The 22485-nt window shown below is 40.6% G+C and overlaps 1 protein-coding gene across 1 annotated transcript in view; it reads left to right on the plus strand.

The window, feature by feature from the left end:
• Positions 1–22485, plus strand: part of MALRD1 (MAM and LDL receptor class A domain containing 1) — a gene marked incomplete at both ends in the record, with an annotated part of 444317 nt that overhangs the window by 59050 nt on the left and 362782 nt on the right. The window contains 2 exons of the mRNA XM_084621129.1: positions 2425–2545; positions 6700–6846. Coding sequence (XP_084477255.1) covers positions 2425–2545; positions 6700–6846 — 268 coding nt within the window. The remainder of the gene's footprint in view (positions 1–2424; positions 2546–6699; positions 6847–22485) is intronic.

A 22485-nucleotide genomic window follows, 5' to 3' on the forward strand; every position in this document is an offset into this window, starting at 1 on the left:
GTCAGCAGCATGGGATCAGCAAGTGCTCCATAGAGTACAATTTGAGAACCTGGCTTACAGGGTGTTTTTCTATTTTAATGGAACCAGGGTCAGATCTCCAGGCTACTACAAAATTAATGTTTCATCTGTGCTCACCCATAGGATACATCCTCATTGTTGATTCTGCAAAGTGGTCATTAGCTCCTGGATTAAAATGTAATTCTTCATGTGGCACTGTAATATGGAAAATAGATGGTTTCCCACATGGAGTTCTCTTCCATGGTGGGTGACGCAAACTGTTGACACTTTAGCAGAGTTGAGGAGTTTAATCAGCCCAACTTCTGCTGTGCAGGATGCTGTTTGAACATCATTAGAGGTTAACAATGTGCTTATTTTATCAGATCAGTACCAAGAGGACAAAAGCAATAGCATTAAGCATTCCCAAGTCAGCAATTATGTATTGCACACTTCTTTAGTGTGTCAGTAATTTTCTTATATTAGAATTAATTGTCTTCACATTTATAGATTTTGCTTTTATCCTTAGACTTCTCATTAATATTGTTAGAAAAATCTGCAATAATTTCATATGCTTCTGTCCATATTGACATGGAAAGTCTTGCCTCTTTTACTTCTGGAAAGGGGCCATTCAATGATACTATTGCTGAATAACATTAGAATCACTTCCTGCAATGAGTCTTTGAAAATGTAATGACCACCAAACGGAAAAGAGATCCTGTTTTGGAACCTACCTGATTTTGACAAATATTCTAGTAAAATCAAAGTAAATTATGGAACAGAGATATAGATAGGTCACATATAGAATACCTGCCCAAACTGGCTTATATAGGATATCTCGAAACATTTTATTTAACTACTTAGTGTATCTAAAGTAGTCAGCTCTCCTAGAAGTATTGTGCCCATTCGTAAGAGTACAGTATGGTACTAGAAATCACATCACTGTGCCAGTCAAACTCTGAGCCCAACATACATTAGAGAAGTATGGCCTTTAGGCATGGTGTATCAAATGTCATCATGAAATCTGCTCTACAGCACTGCCTTATGCTATCAGATCCTGAGGTAGGATCCACAGCAAACCTCCATTGGTACTTCCTGAAATTCCAATGCTACGTCAATTTAGAAAAAATGGATTCCTCAGCTGAATACTCTCCTTTCTGGGTACGGTCAGAGATTGGTATGTAGTGATTCCCACCAATGGCGCAAAAAGCCAGGATGTGGGTTAAACACCACCAGAGCCCTGACTCATCAACCCTGGGCACTCAGTTCCGACTACAAGAGTGGGACAAGGCAATCTCCCTTCAAGCACGTATTGGTGGGACATAATCACACTCCATCACAAGTCCTGCATGTCTTTTAGCACAGAATTTGCCTTCTGGAAGATATAGATCTTTTGGTAGATTTGCCATGCCTTCTGGTAGATTTGCATTACTCCACCAGCATAAAGTAGCCATTAACCTGGTGGATCTGACCATATGAAAATTCCTCCTGCATGTGGGTGGATCCTTGGGTTATATAGCACTGCCATAGTAGCTTCTACACCACTCTTAACTGTGCAGAGGTGTGGCAAGAGTGTGCCAATGCCCCAGTGATTCCTGCCAGCTGGAATGGCCCCTTGGAAACTTTGCCTTTATATTGGATCAGGCAATTGATCTGGGGTGCTCTGAAAAGTTCTCCAAAAGCATTTCATGGCTGGATGATCATGTGAGCATGTCTTGTTTCATAAATGTGCCAGCCACCCTCACTCCCCCCGTGATTATTTTTGTCATCAAGAAAACTATTTAGAATATGGCTAAGAAACAAAAGCTATATTTCACATCAGTGAAATCCTGAATGAGAGGGCTGTAGTTAAGTGAATCAGTTTAGCCCTCCAGTGACTTTCAGGTATGAAATATGTTGGTTTTTTTTTTACTGTGCTAGCTGGCAGGGAGTTTGGGGCATAGTGTGTTTAAAAGTATCTTTGTATGCACACATTACAGTATATGTATTTCTTATATGGAAATGTCTTATTGACCTCAGCAGACATGATATAAATGAACTCATGTCTCAGTTAAATTGAGTTGTAAACTACCACATTTAGTTACCCTGAATAGCTCATTTAAAAAGGCACAGGACTTCATGGTTCCACGAGGAACACAGTACATTCAGGAAGTGATGATTATTATTGCTTAGGGTTGAAACAAGGTTGTTTAGGTTCTATAATGTTTTGTGAAGGTAGTTATGTCTTTGAGAGTTTAGCTGTAAGTTTCTGACTTGAATCTTACCATGCTAATCTCAACCATATGTTTCGTTGGCTAATGGCGTCCTTCAAAACTGTGATGGTTGTAGATGGTGTTTACTCTCCATACAGATACCTGGAATTGTAAAGAAATGATATTTCCTTTTGTAATGTGACTTTTAATAAGATTATTTATTTCTGTGTCATTATAGATCATTTTACAAGCCACTGCTCTATCAGAGGATGCTACTGTTGCTATAGACGACATCAGCATAACAACAGAATGTGGTACTGCATATAAATCATTTTCCAATACCAGCCAAGAAAGCAAAGGCAAGTTAAATTAAAGCAAGCAAATTAAAAAAAAAATCGGAAGGACATAGTATGGTGTCAAGCTAACTTTCTTTTTTATGCTTTGTTGTTCTTTCACAAAAAATATTCGTCTAGTTAATGTCATTTTGTGGTTTTTCCCTAAGAAAAGAATTAAACAATGAAATAACTAACTTGATTTGAAGATATTTTTTAGCCTTTCATTGACAATGAATTCCAGAATAATTTGAATTAGATATTACAGATGTGTAAATCATAATATTAATACTTTGAGTAATGTTGCCTTGTTAAAGTCAGTGAGTATGAAAAAGGATGCTACAAAGTAGCTGTCAGCTGTATGGTTATACAGACACAGACGAAAAACAAGTATATAGACATTATGTATAGATCAGATCCTCAGCCAGTGTTAACTTGCATAGCTCTGATGGGTTTCGGTTCAGTTATGTCCGTTTGCACCAACCGAAGATCTGGCCCTATGTGCATGTATTATTAAATTCCTTCTATTTCCTATATTTTATATCCATGCCCCAGCTATACTCTAAAACAATCCCCTTGCATAAAAAGCCATTAAAGTGTTTGTGGGAATGATCTGACCACTTCTTATAAGGGTGTTAGGTGGAAAATAGAGCAAGACATAGGTCTATTTGTGACAGTGCATATTCTGTAGTGAAGCCTATCATCTTATGTCTAACATGACTTGCTATAGTTTCCATTAGAATCACAGTGATCTAAACTGCAGCTGGATGGAAAGAAAGTATGACTTTTATGACAAAACTCCATCTGCATCATAAACGTATACATCTTGGTACTTTTCAACACTGATGAATATGTTTGTTAAATAGAGTAGTGTTACAAGGTAGCATGGGCATAGACAGTCTCTAGGGAAGTTACTGATTGTAGGAGTGTAACTCAGAAACCCGAATTTCTTCAATCCTTTTCTGGAAAATGTATGACATAGTGGGAATGTAGACCTTTCGGTTTGCAGATGCCTTCCCTGCTTCCCCATATATTCTACTGTATTAAGGCATTTAGGAATTAGTAGAAGAGAGTTCCTTTTCAAAAAGGGTTCTTTAAAAAGAAAAACCCTACCCTCATATTAATCACATAGTAGTGTCATTTTTTAGAAATTTACTTTTTAAGAAGGGAGCACTTCCAGCAAAGTCCTAACCAGACTAGTTGGACTGGTATGCTACCAAATTAATTCACAAACTGAAAAAGAAAAAGTCTGTGTCTTTTTTTTTTTTCTTTTTTTTTTTTTTTTTACCCCTGGTCTGAAATAAAGTTAGCACATTTTGGGTATCACTTACATTGAACTCTGTTCTGGACTATCTTCTAACACACATCTTGCTAACCGTCTAACACAGAACATCTGGCTTCTGGGAATTTTCTTATATAATAAACAGGAAACATTATGATCAGAGGCAAGGGGCACAGTTGCTAAACTGAATCCTCTAGGCACAAAACATTAGTGCAAGATTTGCCCTTGATTGGCCGGGGTGAAAGCTATATGCTGTTGAAGTATCCATGAGAAAGATGTCCTGTGCATAGAATGTTCACTCTAAAATGGTTGAATTTCAATAAGAGTTGGTCCTCGAACTCCCTTAGATGCTGTTGTGTTAATTTTTATGGAATATATGGGCCCAGTGGGTCAAAGATGTTAATATGGCCATGTCACTATACAACGCTAAACAATTAAATATGGTTCAAGCTTTTCAGTCCAGAGACATTGGCCTGCTTAGTCTAATGGCAACAATCAATATTAAAAATCTTTAACCATTTATTAAAGATAGAGGAAAGGAAAAAGCAATTAAAGCATTGAAATATAAAATATCAAATAAGGTGTCCATTTTAACAATGTTCTTTATTCCTTTTAACTGTAGAGCTTTTACAGTCTTAGATGGTATTAACTGTCTTTTTGGGAACAAGAGAAGATAGCTGAGATGGTCTGGAGTTGGAGTTAGAGTCCAATCCCACTTCCTTGGAGACAAAGCAAGATAAACACACACAAAAGAGGACAGCAAAGATAGAAAATTCAACTTCTGTCTCTTGTGACAGGAAGGAGCTTGACCAGGGTAGTCGGGACCAAGGGTCAGATCGGGGCAAACCTGAGGCTGGAATTAGAGCATAATCAGGGTCCAGGCCAGCATCAATATCAAGGGTCAGTGTCCAGTCAAGTTTCAGGATATGAGTCAGGAGGCAAAGTCCAAATCAAGCTGAGGTCGAAGCCAGGAGTAACAAATGGTCATGGCAGCTACAGGAGATCCATACTGAACACTTCCTGGATATTTCCTGGAATGCCTCTTAGGTTTATGTAGGGCGGGGAGCCTATCAGATGACTTCTGGTAGGACTTTCCATGGTCTGTGTCCACAGAAGGTTGTGGGCAGTGCAGCACATTCTGGTTACAGCTACCTCTGGCTGGCAGCACAGAGCCTGGCAGCTCGGCCAGCCAAGGTTCTAGACCTGTGAGGCCTTACATCCTGTGCTGACTCTTGCTTGCAACCTTGTACCAGCATTGGGCTGTTTAGGGTGTGGCTTTTTGCTGCCTCTTTCGTCATAGGCTCACCATATTGGCTGGCTAAGCTAGGCTCCGATTAAACAGAAAGGGGAGATAGGAAAGAGAAGAAATAAGGGTGTGGGAAGGAAAATAACACATGAAAGGAAGTGGTGAGAGCATGAACCTAAGTTTCTCATTCTAGGAGTTGTTCAGGATTTAGCCAAAGCTGGTGCAGTTGGTGATATCATCTGAGTCCCTATCTCTGGCCTGGTCTGGTCAGGACATCTCTCAGGATCAGGATGATGAAGGCTCAACGGTGCCACGATGGATTGCATGGTCCCAAGAGGTTGTGGCGGTGGCAGCCATGACTGTGAAGCTTGCTCCTTTCAGCCCATTGATCGTCTAGCCTAGCACCATGATTCCTGCTATCCCCAAGTCTTATTTTTAACCCTTCCCCCCAAGGGGGCAATGGGCGAAATATCCCATCATCCTGATTATTTTGTCCACCAATTAGCCTAATTTATGACCCACCAATTTTGGTCCATTGATTTTGGATTCCATTCTCCTTTGTTTACTGGTCACAATCTTAACGTGGTCCTTGGGTGGTATCAATAGACCTTTTTGTTGGGACTAATTCAGTCTTCCTGTCTTTAACTTCGGCTGATTTTTATAAGCAATTTTATGTAACAGGCTGAGTTGGATTTTGGTTATCTTGGACAACTTAGGGCAGGTCTATACTACAAATTTACATCAGCATAGCTGCACCAATTCAGCTGCGCTGCTGTTGTGCGTCTGAGGATGCTCGATGCCAGTGGTGGGCAACCTGCGGCACGTGGCCCGTCAGGATAATCTGCTGGTAGGCCACGAGACAGTTTCTTTATATTCACAGTCAGCAGGCACAGCCACCCTCAGTTCCCAGTGGCTGCAGTTCGCTGTTCCCAGCCAATAGGAGCTGTGGGAAGTGATGGCCAGCACATTCCTGCGGTCCATGCAGCTTCCTGTAGCTCCCATTGGCCGGGAACAGCTAACCGCAGCCACTGGGAGCTGCGGGCGGCCGTGTCTGTGGATGATCAGTGTAAACAAACTGTCTCACGGCCCACCAGTGGTTTACCCTGATGGGCTGCAGGTTGCCACCCACTGTTCTATGCCAATGGGAGAGATCTCTCCTGTCAGCTTAATAACTCCACCTCCCTGAGAGATGTTAGCTAGGTCAGTGAGAGAAGCTCTCCCATTGACATAGCACTGTCTACACAGTGGGTTAAGGTCGCTATAACTACATTGCTCAGGGTGTGGATTTTTCACACCCCGAACAATGTAGTTAAACCAAAGTAAGAATGTAGTGTATATCAAGCCTTAGAGTATAAGCCTCTGCACATCAGTGCTTTTGAAAATTCTGTCTTTAGATTCTAAGCTTTTCTAGACAAGTACTTTTCTTATCAGCAGTGTGGTGCACCCAACACACTTAGGGATGTCATGGAAAATAATTATACACAAGTAGACGGCTGCTGTCATCTAGAAAGGAGAATAACATTAACTGGATTTCTAGTTCACCAAAAATGGTGTGAAAAAGTAACTTTATAGATTAACTGATTCAATCTGCGTGCAATATTATATATGTAAATGGTGAAAAGAACATCTTACCAGTTTTCATTTTTTTTAAAGGGGAAACAAACTTTACAACCACTGAATCTTCATCCCTTTTTTGTCCACGGGGTTATTTACCATGTGAAGATGGAGCCTGTATTTCGTCTGACAAGTTTTGTGATTTCACACCTGACTGCTCAAATGGGAATGATGAAGCCAAATGCTGTAAGTGAAAACATATTGACTAGTAACTCATGCTGTAAGGACGTATATACATATTCATTGGGAGTCTTGTGGCCAGATTTCCGTTACTTCATGAATGGTGTTATTGAATCGAGAGTAAAAACTCCAGAGATGCAGTGCTTTCAATTTGAATCTGTATTGATGTGTCTTTGTAGTCTTTGTACAGCTGCCCTGTTAAAGTTTAAAACAAAAAAGCTGTACGTGGATTTATCAGCAGAACGGAGCTGTTTAAAAGAGTGTTTTATTTTACAGCACCTATGATGTAAAGTACTAGATACAGTTTTATGCTGGGCTGAGAAAATTATTACCATGTTAGTCAGGGCCTGATTTTTCAAAGATGAGCACACACAGTTGCACTTGTCTAATTTTCACATACAAATGCTAAAATTGGATTTGTAAATCTAATATTTATGCATAGGCTTGGCCATTTAGAAGCACAGCTGGGCATGTACAGATGCAGTTACTCAGTTTGCACAAGCAATCATGGTTGAATATGTCAACTTTCAAAATTAGACCCTTGCTGTTGACTTAGATACTGACCATGTTGTTATAAAAGCCTATGAGCCATGATCATTATGCCAAGTTACCATGCATTTGCTGATTTTTCCAAAGGAGATACTGTCACAGATCCATAGGATCAGTGCTATGCCCTGAGCTTTGCTTGGAAGAACCTCTTCTGTGTGCCAGACTCCCAAGGGAACTCAGTCTTCCTTCAGGGTAGGCTACACCTACAGTCTGCCTTCTAAGACTGAACTTCTGGGGCTTCAGCACTTCTGCTTCACACCATGAGCTCTGTTCAGTGAGTCCAACTGAGAGAGACTCCTGGCAGAGACTAGTACACTCTTCAGGGATTAATGCACTTCACCAGATATTTGCAGAGACACTCAAATAGCATTGTCAAAACAGTCGGGTTTATTAGTCAATATAGCATATTGTATATTTATTAGGAATATAGCATAGGAAATCCCTAGGTTAGCACAAAAGAATGTAAGGTAAAGCATAGCCCAAGTCCGTTCTGGTTAGCCCAGAGCCCAGCCAAGCTGTAGTGAACTCCATGTTCAGGCTCTGTCTGTCTGTCAGTTTGATCTTCTTAATCAGTTCCCAGGTGAGAACTCCCAACTACTTCCAGAAGCCAACTATTGTGCCCCACCTCACATCTTCCCAGTTCTTTATTCTCAAGATGGTGGATTTTGCTCAGCTTCTCTGCTGAGAGGTAGGGAAATCCATCTCTCTCTAGGTCATAGGTTGCTAGGTGTCAATGTCTGTGTGATTGGATTTGCCATTGTCTTCTTGGATTCTCCACTGACATGGGGTCAGCCTCAGTCAGGTTTTTTTAATGACCCATTCAAGCTCAGACAGATAGGCGACATTCATACCTATGTCTCTCAGCCTGCTCTGAGAGCAAACAGTCCTTCCCCCCACCACCACTGGATAGCCATGAGGCACACATAGGATTCATAAAATATTACAGAAAATTCTTACTTCATCACAGGTACTATAAGCAATACTTAGTAAAAGATTATTGGAAAATATAGTATGATTATTTTTTGACAATTGTCAAGGTTCCTCCCCCACTCTGAACTCTAGGGTACAGATGTGGGGACCTGCATGAAAAACCTCCTAAGCTTATCTTTACCAGCTTAGGTCAAAACTTCCCCAAGGTACAAAATATTCCACCTGTTGTCCTTGGATTGGCCACTACCACCACCAAACTAATACTGGTTACTGGGGAAGAGCTGTTTGGACGCGTCTTTCCCCCCAAAATACTTTCCAAAACCTTGCACCCCACTTCCTGGACAAGGTTTGGTAAAAAGCCTCACCAATTTGCCTAGGTGACTACAGACCCTTGGATCTTAAGAACAATGAACAATCCTCCCAACACTTGCACCCCCCCTTTCCTGGGAAATGTTGGATAAAAAGCCTCACCAATTTGCATAGGTGGCCACAGACCCAAACCCTTGGATCTGAGAACAATGAAAAAGCATTCAGTTTTCTTACAAGAAGACTTTTAATAAAAATAGAAGTAAATAGAAATAAAGAAATCCCCCCTGTAAAATCAGGATGGTAGATATCTTACAGGGTAATTAGATTCAAAAACATAGAGAACCCCTCTAGGCAAACCTTAAGTTACAAAAAAGATACACAGACAGAAATAGTTATTCTATTCAGCACAATTCTTTTCTCAGCCATTTAAAGAAATCATAATCTAACACATACCTAGCTAGATTACTTACTAAAAGTTCTAAGACTCCATTCCTGGTCTATCCCCAGCAGAAACCAGCATATAGACAGACACACAGACCCTTTGTTTCTCTCCCTCCTCCCAGCTTTTGAAAGTATCTTGTCTCCTCATTGGTCATTTTGGTCAGGTGCCAGCGAGGTTACCTTTAGCTTCTTAACCCTTTACAGGTGAGAGGAGCTTTCCCCTGGCCAGGAGGGATTTCAAAGGGGTTTACCCTTCCCTTTATATTTATGACAACCTGTTCTGTCCGTTCCCTCTGAGGCACCTGGCATTGGCCACTGTTGGAAGACAGGATACTGGGCTAGATGGACCTTTGGTTTGACCCAGTAGGGCCATTCTTATGTTCTTGTTCTTAATCACCCTGCAAATTGAAGTGTTTTCAGTAGTGAAACTCAAACCATTGGTATGTCACTCAGCATTTGTTCTGGAATAAACCTTGCCCTCCCACTAGATTATAGGAGGTGGATAAATGTTCGCAAAAGACCAGAAGGAGACCATTATGTTAATTTTCACTCACAGATCTATTTGGGAGTTTGAAGCTCTGGATTTCCAGGCGGTGAATATCTAGAACATTCTTACATAGATTCATAGATTCCAAGGCCAGAGGAACCTTTGTGATTGTCTACTCTGACCTCCTGCATAACACAGGCCATAGAACTTCCTTGAATTAATTCCTGTTTGAACTAGAGCATCTTTTTAAGAAAAAAAAAATCCAGTCTTCGTTTAAAGATTTCCAGTGATGGAGAATCCACCACAACCACTGCTAAGTTGTCAAATGGTTAATTGCCCTCAATGTTCAAAAAAAAAAGTACCTTATTTCTAGCCTATTTCAGCTTCCAGCCGCTGGATCTTGTTATATATATTCTGCAGCTAGATTGAAAAGCCCTCCCTCTGTTATCAAATTTCTGTTTCACCATGTAGATAATTATAGACTGTGATCAAGTCAGACCTTACCCTTTGTGATAAGCTAAATAGATTGAGCTTCTGGATTTTCTCTCTATAAGTCACATTTTTCAAACCTGCAATCATTCTTGTGGCTCTTCTCTGAACCCTCTTCAATTTATTATCATCATCCATGTTGAAGTGTGAAGATCAGAACTAGACACCCTATTCCAATAATTCTCATATCAGTGCCAAATCTAGAGGTAACATAACCTTCATATTCCTACTCATTGTTCTCCTGTTTATGCATTGAAGGAATGCATAGGCCCTTTTGGCCACAGTGTCACATTGCAAACTTACGTTTAGCTGATTATCCACTATGTTCCCCAAGTCTTTTCCGGAGTCACTGCTTCCCAGGACAGAATCCTCAATCTTGTAAGTATGGCCTGTATTCTTTGTTCCTAGATGTATGACTTGTGTTCAGCTTACCAAGTGATCCAGACCACTCTGTATCAGAGACCCGTCTTCCTCATTATTTACCATAATTTGTTTATTTCCTATTATAGACAGTTCTACCATTTTCTTCTAGTAATGGAGCAACAGCATTGTTAGGATTCCTTTTGTTCCTAATGTATTTGAACTTCTTCTTACTGTCCTTAACTCTGCTGGCCATAGATTTCTCCTTGCAGTATTTCAGTTCCCTTATCAATTTTCTACAGTTCATAGCTTCTAATTTATGCTCATTGCTAGAAACTTCCCCCTTTTTCCATTTGTTTGTTTATATATCATTTACAGTTGTTTTCATATCCCACATAAACCAGGTTATTTTTAACCAGTATGGCCTCCTATCTGATTATAGGTTTTGGGAAATTTAGTAAAACCATAAACTGTTCCCAATTATTCACATTTTTCTGTTTAACTTCTGTGTCCCAGCTGATTTGACTCATGATTGTTTTCAGCTTTGTGAAATTGGCCCTTTCAGTGCACCGTGTGCGTGTATGTGTGTGTATATGGCCCTTTCAGTGCACCATTTGTGTGTATGACTTTATTCTGTTTCCATCTAACAAATGTGACTGAGTCATGATTGCTGGTACCTAAGCAACCACTAATTTTAGTTTTGTGATCAATTCCTCTTTCACTGTCATGATGAGATGTAATATAGAATTTCCCCATGTTGGATGTAATACTTTTTGAGTTAGGAAATTATCCTCCATAATTTTTAGGAATTCCAAGAACTGCCTCGTCCTGGCATAAGACCTCCAGCATTCGTCACTTAGGTTGAAGTCCCCTATAATAATGACTTTTTTTCTCTACACATTATAATAGGTAGGTGGTTAAGGAAGTGGTCCAAGTTTGATTATTGTTGCCATCCACTCCTCCATCTCCATTTATGATGGGATGGATGGGTCAAACCTGAGTGGCATGGTGTCCTGCCTTAACCACTTGAAATGCTGGGAAGTGTGAAAGAAAAATCCTGTTTGTGGCTGAGTCATTTTGGAATAGAAAAAAATGCAGCCCTGCATTTGGTGAGAGGGAGGGTAGGGGAGATATTTGGCTGGACCCCGGGGAGAAAGATCTGGAGAGGAGCAGCATGGACCCCTCATCTTCTCCCTTAGCAGTCTCATGCATAGACATGGCTTGAGCAAAGTGGTGGGCCCTTAGTTGCTACCACCCCCCCACACTGCTTGATTGGCTCATTTCTGGGCTGCACAATTGCCTCAGTAACTTGTGAGAGTAGAGATGGCTTATAGTGCTGCTCCTGGTTATGGGCTGTTTTCTTTCCCCAGTCACCCTTCCCCTGGGCTGTGTTCTGTCTTCCAGTTCCTACTGATTTCCTACTTAGCTATGCATTTTGGCAAGTGCTTTGTTAATGGTCTAGGAAGGGTTCTTCCGCACCCTCATTGTAGATGGGCAGCTAGTGGTTGTGTTTTTTGACCTTTTTTAGAGCCCCTTTTCAGAAGGTTTGTCTAGGGGTGAGGTACAACTACTGAGTTATTTGTTGCAGCTTAATTAAGGTAGAAGGAGGTCAGAGTTGCTATTACAGTCCTGGGCACTGACTAGGTGGTGTCTGGCGGGACCCTTGTTTTTTCACTGAATGGTGAGGAGAAGCACTCCTTTCCTTCCTTCCTTCCTTCTTCACATCTGGAAAGGGAAATGGGGTCTGGGCCCACTTGGTCCTGATCCTTGGATGGATTTTCACAAACTCATGGATTTATAAGGCCAGACATAACCACTGCGATAATCTAGTCTGACCTGCATAACATAGGGCTTCCCTGAATTAATTCGTGTTTCAGGTTCAGTAGTTTAACTACAGCATTTCTTTCAGAAAAACATCCAGTCTTGGTTTAAAGATTTCCATTGATGGAGAATCTGCCAGAACCCTTGATCAATTGTTTCCATGGTTAACTTGATTGCAAGTTAATATTTATTGAACACTTCTTCCTTTTCTGAATCACTATTAATATCTAATAATGAGCCTATATCATTGTTAGAATTTATTTTGTTTCTAATATACTTTAAAAAATTCCTTTTTATTATACTTAGTTCTGCCAGCCATTGACTTTTACCTGATGTCCTTCCCTTCCCTTATCCATTTTCTACACTTCATAATTTCTAATTTATTTTAGTTTTTCTCTCTTTCCCTCTTTTCCATTTGTTAAATGTCATATTTATATATGCATTTATTTATTTTTAATTCAAATTGCTGGCTTTACTTCACTACTGAACCAGAATGGGCTTTTAGACAAAGTTTTCCTCTTATTTGATTGCTGAATCTTGGCTTTTTGGCCATCTAATAAACTCTTCTTAAATAGATACTAATTTTCATTCACATTTTTCTGACTAAATTTTTCATCTCAGTCAATCTTGCTCATGTTTTTCCTCAACTTTGGGAAATTATCCATTTTGAAGCACCAAGTATATATTGCTGTCCTCTGTTTGGCCACACCGAATATTTTCAGGTCATGACTTCCTGTCTCTAGGCAACCACCAACTTCCATCCAGTGGTTAATTTGGATTTATGTATATTATTTGATCCTTGGATGTGTAAGCAGGAGAATATTGAGTAGGGCTAATACCCTAATTTTAAAAATTGCAATTATTTCTCATCTGGATTTCTCTGGCTTCAACTTCCAACTGTGGTCTGCTAGATCAAAGAGCCCTCTATTATCACATTTGTGTTTCCCATGTAAGTATTTATAGACTGTGATCAAATCACCGAATAACCTTCAATTTGATAAGATAGATAGATTGAGGTCCTTGAGGCTCTCACTGTGAGACATGCCTTCCAATGTATTAATAATCATGTCTCTTCTCTGAACCCTCTCCAATTTTTCACTCTCCTCCTTTAAATGTGGGTACCAGAAATGGACAAAGTATTCTATTAGTGGTCTCACCAATGCCAAATACAGAAGTAATACCACCACTCTACTCCTATTTGGTATTTCCCTGTTTATACATCCAAGGATTGCATAATATACATCAACCAAACTTCTAATTGCATTGAAAAAGGAAAGTTATTTGACAAGAGTTATTTTCTGTGAACCTAACTTGATTGCTTGATTATCCTCTTTTAAATCTTTATTAATCAAGTCTTGTGTCAGCTGTTTCAATATTTTGGCTGGTATTAAAATCAGGCTGACTGACCTGTAATTACTTGGGTCATTCTATTTACCCTATTAAAATATTGGCACAATATTCCAGTTCTCTGGAACTTCCCCAATGTTTCAAAACTTATTAAACATCAACATAACTACCCAAAGAGATCTTCAGGCAGCTCTCTTAAAACTCTTTGATGCAAGTTATCCAGACATACTGATTTAGTAGCTGTTGTTTAACATCCTCAGTTATTGAAGCAGCAGGCTAACGGCAGCCTTCTCTTAAGGATTGCTTTTCCTTTTATGGCTATTTGTTTGCAAACCTATCCTGATGGATAGTTTATGTAGGGAGAAGCAGTTCCTCCAGAGGTGGTTATGTTGTAACTAATAAAAATTAACTTTAACCAGATCTCTGTGTCGGTACGAGGTCAATATGTTTATGTTGTGAGGGTGCTTACACTAAAGCAGACCAGTGGCAACAAACTGAAACAGTCAAGAGTTTCTCTGCCAGTGAGGCAAAAATGACCAATGAAATCTTGCAAAGGGGCCATTATGGTGTCCTGTGTGTTGGTGGCAAATGTAAAATTGGTGCTTGGAATGTTCAAACATTGTCTGAAATAGCTACAGCCATTCTCCTCATCAAGCAGTTGAACACTGGGGTGTATACTGTATCTGAAGTGCACTGGCATGCAAGTGGTGAAAAGAAAGCTGAGGAGTATATGATTTTGTTCTCAGACGGCCCTAATGGATTGATGTAGCCAGCAGTGACCATTCTACTTTTACCCAAAGCCCAACAGGATTACAATGTTGTTATTAGCATCCAATTCCATGATGATTATGGGCATCTTACCATCATTGCTATGTATAGTTCCACCGATACTAAGTCCAACAATGCAGCCGCAGATATTTTTAAACCAGAAACTCCAGTCAATCTTTAATAAAACTCTGAGAAGTGATGTCATTGTGATTCTGGGTGACTTTAATGCACAGGTAAGAAAGGATAATGACACCTGTGCAAGTATGCTCAGGAAGTTTGATATAAGCAGAAGAATAGGAATGGGTAGTGACTGCTGAAATTTGAGGGTGCCTGTGACATCATGATCAATGACTTGCTCTTCCATCACCCTAAGTTTCACAAGCAGAACTGGTACAACCTGGATGGTTTCACCAGGATTGCTATTGATCATGCCCTCATTGATGATCATTGACAGGCAACAGTTATGATTGTATGAGTGCCCAGAGGTGTTGAACTTGACATAACTGTCAACTTCTGCTATCAAAAGTGTGCATCCAACTTCAAAGACTGTTGCCAGTTCAGTGATGGAGCCTCAGCCCTTCAAACATCATCCATAAATCAGTGAGGAGATGCTCAAAGCAGTTGGAGCTAAGAAAAAAGCGAAGCTACAATTTGAGTCTTTAAAGACACCTTTCTTGAGAGCAAAAGCAAAGTCTTAATGAATTTGACTTCAGAATGTCATCAAGTCATTGTATAAGGAAGATAAAGAATCCTCTGGTCAGCTCAGACAACCAGTTGAAAACAGGCTGCTGCCACGCATGGTCTCCACAACCTTTAAATCAACTTTGCAGCTGCAGGGGAAGGTGGGACCAGCTTGTCTAGTAAAGAATTGGGATGACAGCATCCTCCAGAGTCTGCAGGATGAGTTGCATCAAAGTGAAGATCATTTCAAGATACTCCACAATTGTTTATTGTCTGCAGTCTATCTTCCACTTGAAGAAGAGCAAGAAGCTCTATAAGATCCATCTTCCTTCAGTCAAGAAGAGATCTGGATCATAATTCATAAGCTGAAGTCTGGGAAATCACAAGGGGTCTGTAATGTTACCCCCTGAATTGCTGAAGACACGTGAGAGTATTATTGTACCGTGGCTACATAGGCTCTTCCAGACTATCAAGTGCACTGATATCATCCCTGATGGCTGGAGGAAGGGGGGTTATTCTGCCTGTGTTTACGATAGAGGTATTACTCTCTTGTTGGTCCCAGGGAAAATATTTGCTTCCCTGTTAATATTTCAAATCATTTATGCACTTTGGAGCACATGCCAGGATACTGTGTGCAGCTGTAGACCTGGTTGTTCCACTGTCAACCAGATCTTTACCTTGAGATAGCTTTTTGAGAAGATGGCTGAACTTAATAAACTGTGAACATCACTTTTTATAGACTTCCACCAGACTTTCAGTTCAGTGCATTGAGCAAGTTTGTGGGATCCGATGAGGCATCTCAGCATCCCTGATAGAAGAGCTCTATAATGGGATGGAAAACTGAGTTCAAGTCAATGGCACATACAAAACGCAGTTTCCTACCTCCACCGGAGTTCGGCTAGGCTGTATTCTGTCACTATCATTGTTTAATATCAACTTAGATTGGTTGATGGATAAGCTTCAGAAGGCAGCTGTTGGTGGCATTGAGCTGAACATGATTCTGCTCCGAGATTTTGAATATGCTGGTGACATTGTCTTGTTGTCTTGGTTTGCTGAATCACTTCAGAGGATGGGCAATCTGGTCAGGCAAGAAGCAGTACTCATTAGTCTGCTTATTAAACTCGATGAAACTAAGTCCCTGGCCATTTCTGTCAAACAGCCTCTCACTCCAGATTGCAATGAGCTCAGACATTAACCTGTCTAGACAGACCATCAAGTAGGTGGCAGCTGTCAAATATTTCATCAGCATCATAGACTGTCCTGGAGGATGCACAAAAGAAGTGGATGCTCATGAAGTAACTGCTGCTGCCATTTTTCAGGCCCTTCAGTGGCCTCTGTGAGGATATCATGACATCAAACTTGCTACAAAGCCACGGATCTATAGAACTACAGTTCTAGCAACTCTGTTTTATGGAAATGAATGATGGTGCCAAGGAAGGCTGAAGAACATCAGATTGGCAGTTTTGATGCTTGTTGTCTCATTTCAAGAGGCAGGACAAGATCAGAAATGAGGATATTCTGAGCCAAACTCAGCAACCTCCTCCATCAGCACTGGTTCAGTTTCTGGCTTTCTTGGTGTGGATATAAAAAAATGGAAGATCGGTGAATTCTGAAGTGTATGTACCAAGGAATGCCACTACATGGCTGGCGATCACATGAGCACCAAAAGCGTTGATGGTGTGACATGATTGCCAGTGGTGGACGTATAATCAGACTATCTTAAGCACCTTGCTAGATTGATCTGGGGGAACTCAGTTTGCAAGGAGGTCACATCCCTTTGGGATTTGCAATAATGATGAAATCTCTGTGTATGATGCCTTATTCATTGTGGTATCTAGGCCAAGTGGGCTAGGATATTGTGTGTATTGTGTGAACTTAACACAGTTAATAAGTCTTTGCTGAGAGATGTCATAAATGATTACACTATTGCACTGAATAGGTCAATTTGTTCATTGTTAATTGCAATGTCAGTGCAAGTAACTAGAGAAGTGTAATCCTGGTTTGCTCTGTGCAGTGTCTTAATGAAGCTCATAAATGGAATTGGGCCTGAACTTTACTACCATCTCTGAATTCAGGATATGAACAATCCCATATTTTAGAGGACTGGAATTCAGTGTTTATATTCTCCTCATTAAGCAGAACTGGATTGGAACTGCGCTTTGAACCAAGATTCTGGGTCTGGATCCTGGGGTTTGGGTCTGGCCCAAAGAAAATATTTGCATCAGACTGCAATATTAAATTTCCTGTGCTGCCTACCAGAGAGCTCCCTGTTTGAACAGAATCTCAATTAAAACCCTTAATGAGACAAGCAGCTTTAGTACATGTTAAAAAACCATGAGATCTTAACATGACTAAAACCAGCATCAGCCATTATGCTAACTAGAAGCAAACAAAAACATTCTAAATTCATTTCTTGTGGTGCCACTGTCACTAAATAGGGTGTAGGACAGAACCCAGACACCTGGTTGTGTATTTCTACTGAATAGGAGCAGAATTTCTCATTGTATAGTCCCTTGTAGATGACACTGTGAGAACTGCACCAGTCTGAGTATCGCACTCCCAGAGCACTTCTAAATGCTGAATAGTATTCAAGTGCCTCATAGTACTAAATAGAGTAATAGCTCTTTACAGTCATCTCAAATTAATTTTATTCCGACCCTTGATCTTTAAAGGGCTTTGGATTAAAAAGTAATCATTTTAAAGTACCTGTCATTATGCTTAATCTCCACTGTAGTCAAATGTCTAAATGGCAGATTTGGCAAGAGACACTGCTGTCTAAGGTTCTGATCCTGCAAACATGTAAGTAACATTAGTCTTATGAATAATCCCATTGAATTCGCTGACACTACTCAAATGAGCAATGTATATATATTGAGCTTTGACGCATGAGGGCCTGATCCTTATCCACTGAAATCAGTTGCAAAACTCCCTTTGACATTGGCAGTGCAGGATCCAGCCCTTAGTGAGAGTAAATGCATGCTTTTTTTCTTAATCACATTTTATAAACATAATTACAATAGAAATATTACACTGAAAACACTGTAGATACTACATAACATAGTCTGTAGTGCAGACAGGTGGTCATCTGGGGCTGACAGGCCGTCTCTCAAGCCCCGGTTCCAGTGCAATGTCTTGTTGTGTTGATACTACGGTGAAGTCATCCAATGCAGACTGGGTGTTGGCATAATCTCCTCTTGCTGCAAAGGCAGGTGCAAGATAAGAAGCATTCCATACCCACCCATCAGAAAGTCGATAGGTATAAGGTCCCTTCTTCTCTATGATTTTAAGAGGAGCTGTGAATATATGGTCCCTTTGCATAAAATTCCAGGTTTTCGTATTCTAACGAAGGAACCACACTCAAACTTTGGTTCCTTAGCACCCCGCTGCTTGTCTGTGAAAGCCTTATACTTTGCTTGATTCTGTTCAACTCTTTTTCTCACATCATTCTCGGTTGGGGCATCAGGTTGTGCATGTAACAATCCAGCAATGTTCAATTTAGTATTCATCTGTTTCCCATGCAGTAACTCTGAGGGTGATCTTTGCATTATGGCTTGTTGTGTGGCCCGGTATGCTTGCAAGAAATCAGAGGGGAAGGTTATCTATAATCACCCTTCCAGTTTAGCCATTTGCAAACACTCTTTCAAACTTCTGTTAAACCATTCGATTTCCCCATTGGCTTGAGGGTAATATAGGGATAACCTGTGTAAAATGTTTCTCTCTGCTACAAAAGTTTCAAACTCCAGGGAAGTAAATTGACTACCATTATCTGAAACCAGTTCTTTGGGATTACCTTCCCTGCTAAAACTGAAGAGAGGAACTTACTTACTATAGCAGAAGAGATTTGCGATGTAAACGCTACCTCAGGCCATTTACTGAAATAGTCTATTAAAATGATGGCATAATGGCAGTCACTTGGAGCAGTATCAAAGAGTCCTACAATGTCAATCACCACTCCGTTGAGTGAGGAACAGGCTGTAATGGAGGGGTACATGTCACTGCTGTCTTATCATGCATCTGGCAAGTGACACAGGATTTTATGAGTGCTTCAGTTTGAGAGTCCATCCCTGGCCACCAATACATATCCCGTAGTCAATGTTTGGTTATGACAATTCCTTGATGAGTATCGTGTGCCAGGTGTATGAGTTTTGACTGTAATTATTCTGGCACAAGGAGCCAGTGTGTATCTCATAGCACACACCCATCAAGCAAAGAAAGTTCATCCCGAACTCTAAAATAAGGCAGCAAAACGGGGTCAAGGTTTTTATGGTTACTGGGGCCATCTTTGTCAGAAATTCCCGTAGTTTTTGTTGAATTGGACATGCTGAACAAGCAGCTTGAAATTGTTCTCTTGTAACTGCAGTAAGAGTGCTTCTAATAAGCGCAACTACTACATTCTTATCCTCTGGTGAACCATCAGGTGAAAGCAAAGGCAGGCGAGAGAGGCAATCAGTGACCACATTTTGGTTTACAGGCTTATATTCCAGTTCATAATTGATAGAGAGTAGTCTTGCAGACCATCTAGCAATATGATATCCTGCTCTTCCCAGTCCTTTCATGGTGAGCAACATCGTCAAAGGGCTGTAGTCTGTGCGCAACTTGAACGTGCGGCCCCACAGGTAAGTTCTCTATTTTTCAGTAGCCCAGATACAAGCATGTGCTTCTTTTTCGACTGAAGAATATTTTCTCTCAGCACTACTTAGTGTCCTTGAAGCAAACAGCCCCAAGTCCATAATCAGAAGCATCAGTAGTTACAATTGTGGGCAATGCAGGAGTGAATAGTGCAAGTACTGGACTGTGTACAATCAAGTCTTTCACCGTTTTGAAACTAGCTTGTGCTTCTGTTGTCCACACTAAGGTTGAACTTCTCCGTAGTAATTCTCATAACTGTTCAATGACAGAAGCATAATTGGGAATGAATTTTGCATACCAGGAAGTAAGACCCACGAAGGACAGTAAGGTTTGCAAATCTGTTGGAGGAGGAGCATTTGAAATTGCCAGGATATGATCTGGATCAGGTTTTAGTCCAGCCTGTGAAATTGTATGCCCCAGAAAGCAGAGTTCAGTTTGTCTAAATTTGCATTTGGACCTATTGAGCTTGAGGCCTGCTTTGCTGATGCAGTTTAGTTCAGACCGCAGGTTATTGTCATGCTTCTTAGAAGTATTTCCAAACACGATAATATCATCCAGATAGCACTGAACTTCTTGCTGAGTCTTCAACATCAATGACATCAGTTTTTGGAAGGCACTTGGGGCAGATGCGAGACCATATGGAACACGTTTAAAATGAAATAGTCGCTCATGTGTAATAAATGCTGTGAGGTCTCTGCTATCTTCATGCAACATAACCTGGTAGTATGCGATCTGCAAATCAAGAGTAGAAAACACCTTTGCTCCATGGAGTTCTGCAAATACTTCTTCTATGTGAGGAACAGGATGGCTTTCAAGCACAATAGCTTTATTTGGCTCCCTTAAGTCCACACAAAGGCGAATGTCTCCACCCTTCTCCTGCATCACTACTACAGGTGAAACCCATTCCGAGGAGTCGATCTCCTCATTAATGTCCTTTTGAACAAGTTTTCTAAGTTCCTCTGAAATAGCTTCCCTGACTGAAAAGGGTAAGTGCCGTAACTTCTGTTGTACAGGCATCACATTATTCCACGTTTTAACTTTATGCAGAAACCCATAAGCACAGCTGAGTTTCTCCTCAACCTGGTGTTGGGGGTCGCAGCTGAAACTGGCGTGTGTACTGCAAGAGTGCTGTGCTGAGGAAGATCAATTCGTCCATTAACTACCCTGAGATTTAAAGCAACTAATAAATCTCTGCCAAGGATAGGAGTGCCTTTGTGGACAATGTAGAACTCTGCAGTTACACAGCAATCATCAAAAGTAACAATTGCTGGCAGACAGCCATGTACTGGAATATGGTTTTTCAAATAGCACACCAAGTGAAGCTTGGGTTCAGTAAGAGGCACATCTTTAAAGTAATGCAAATAGATGGAATCAGGTAGTATAGATACTGCTGAACCAGTGTCCAACATTAGCTGAATAGAGTGTGATTTGCCTGAGGGTATGGTGGAAAGGTTTACAGTGCACTTCATTTGTTCTGGACTGTGTGCAGTAGTGATTTTGTCCACACTCAGCACAATAACAACTGGTATTGTAACTGCATGCGCCTGTTGATTGAACTGGCTGCTGCAACATACTTTAGCAAAATGCCCAATCTTTTTACAATGATTGCACTGAGCTACTTTTGCCGGACATCCTGTGTAGCTTGCAAGGTGTTGGGGGGATCCACAGTGAAAGCATTCTTTTACTGTATTTTGAATTTGCTGATTCGGTGGTTTTTCATTCGTTTTCCTCTTGGAGTCGTTTGTCTGTAGCAATAGTGAACTTTTCTGCAAAGGAGTCACGGTTTGGATTGTGCCTCCTGTATTCATGCTCATTATTTTGGCTTCAGCTGTAGCTGACTCAATCTGAGTAGCAATGGTTATTGCTTTTTCTAGTGTAAGTTATGGTTCTAGAGGTAAGCGTTCTCTTACACGAAGCATGGTTGTTTTCTCAATGAGCTGGTCTCTAATCATCTCATCTGCCATATTCCCAAAGTCACAAGTTACAATCAGACTCCTCAGGGAACAAAATACTGCATTATAGTCTCCCCTGTTTTCTGCTCATGCTGGCGAAATCTGTAGCAATTAACTACTACATTCACTTTTGGTACAAAAAAGTTCTTTAATGCAGTGAGTGCAGTCTCATATTTATCATCTGCAAGGGAAAAAGTGTAAAATATATGCTACCCTTCTGCTCCAAGGCAGTTGATTAGCAGAGCACACTTTCTTACTTCAGAAATCTCTGTAGCAGTGATTGCAAGCAGATAAGTCTCGAACATATGGATCCAGGCAGTAAAAGCAATTGGAGGCTCACCTGGGCTTTGCAGAAAGGGTGCAGGTGGATTCAGAGGCAGAAGATCCATCCTCATCACCAAAATGTTGTAACAACCAGGCAAGGTACTAACAAACTTTACAAGGCCTTTATTCTTAAAGTGGAAACCTCATTACCAAGCTGCTGCTGCACCCTTGGTAGTTCTCACTCAGCCTCCTCAACTCCCTCCTCTCCTTCCTGTTTCCTGTCCTTTCAGACTCCCAACAGCCAGTGCTCCCTGTTCTAATAATTACAAGCAGCATCTAAACACTACACCTGGCAACTTTATGCCTTAGTTTCCCTCCCTGCAAAATGGAAATAAGAATACTTACCTACCTTAGAAGGGTATTGTGAGGATAAATGCATTAATATTTGTTCAGTGCTTTGAGGTCTTTGGGTGGAAGCACTTTGTAATAGCCACGTATGATTATGATTAGATGTTTTATTATTATACAGTGGCAACATTCAGAAATGAAAACATGCAATACATCTTAGTTCATCACCTGCATAACTTTTGTGATATACAGTATGTTTTTTCCAAAGAA

This window comes from Lepidochelys olivacea, assembly GCF_965140295.1.
Source record: "Lepidochelys olivacea isolate rLepOli2 genome assembly, chromosome: 2".
Lineage (NCBI taxonomy): Eukaryota > Metazoa > Chordata > Testudines > Cheloniidae > Lepidochelys > Lepidochelys olivacea.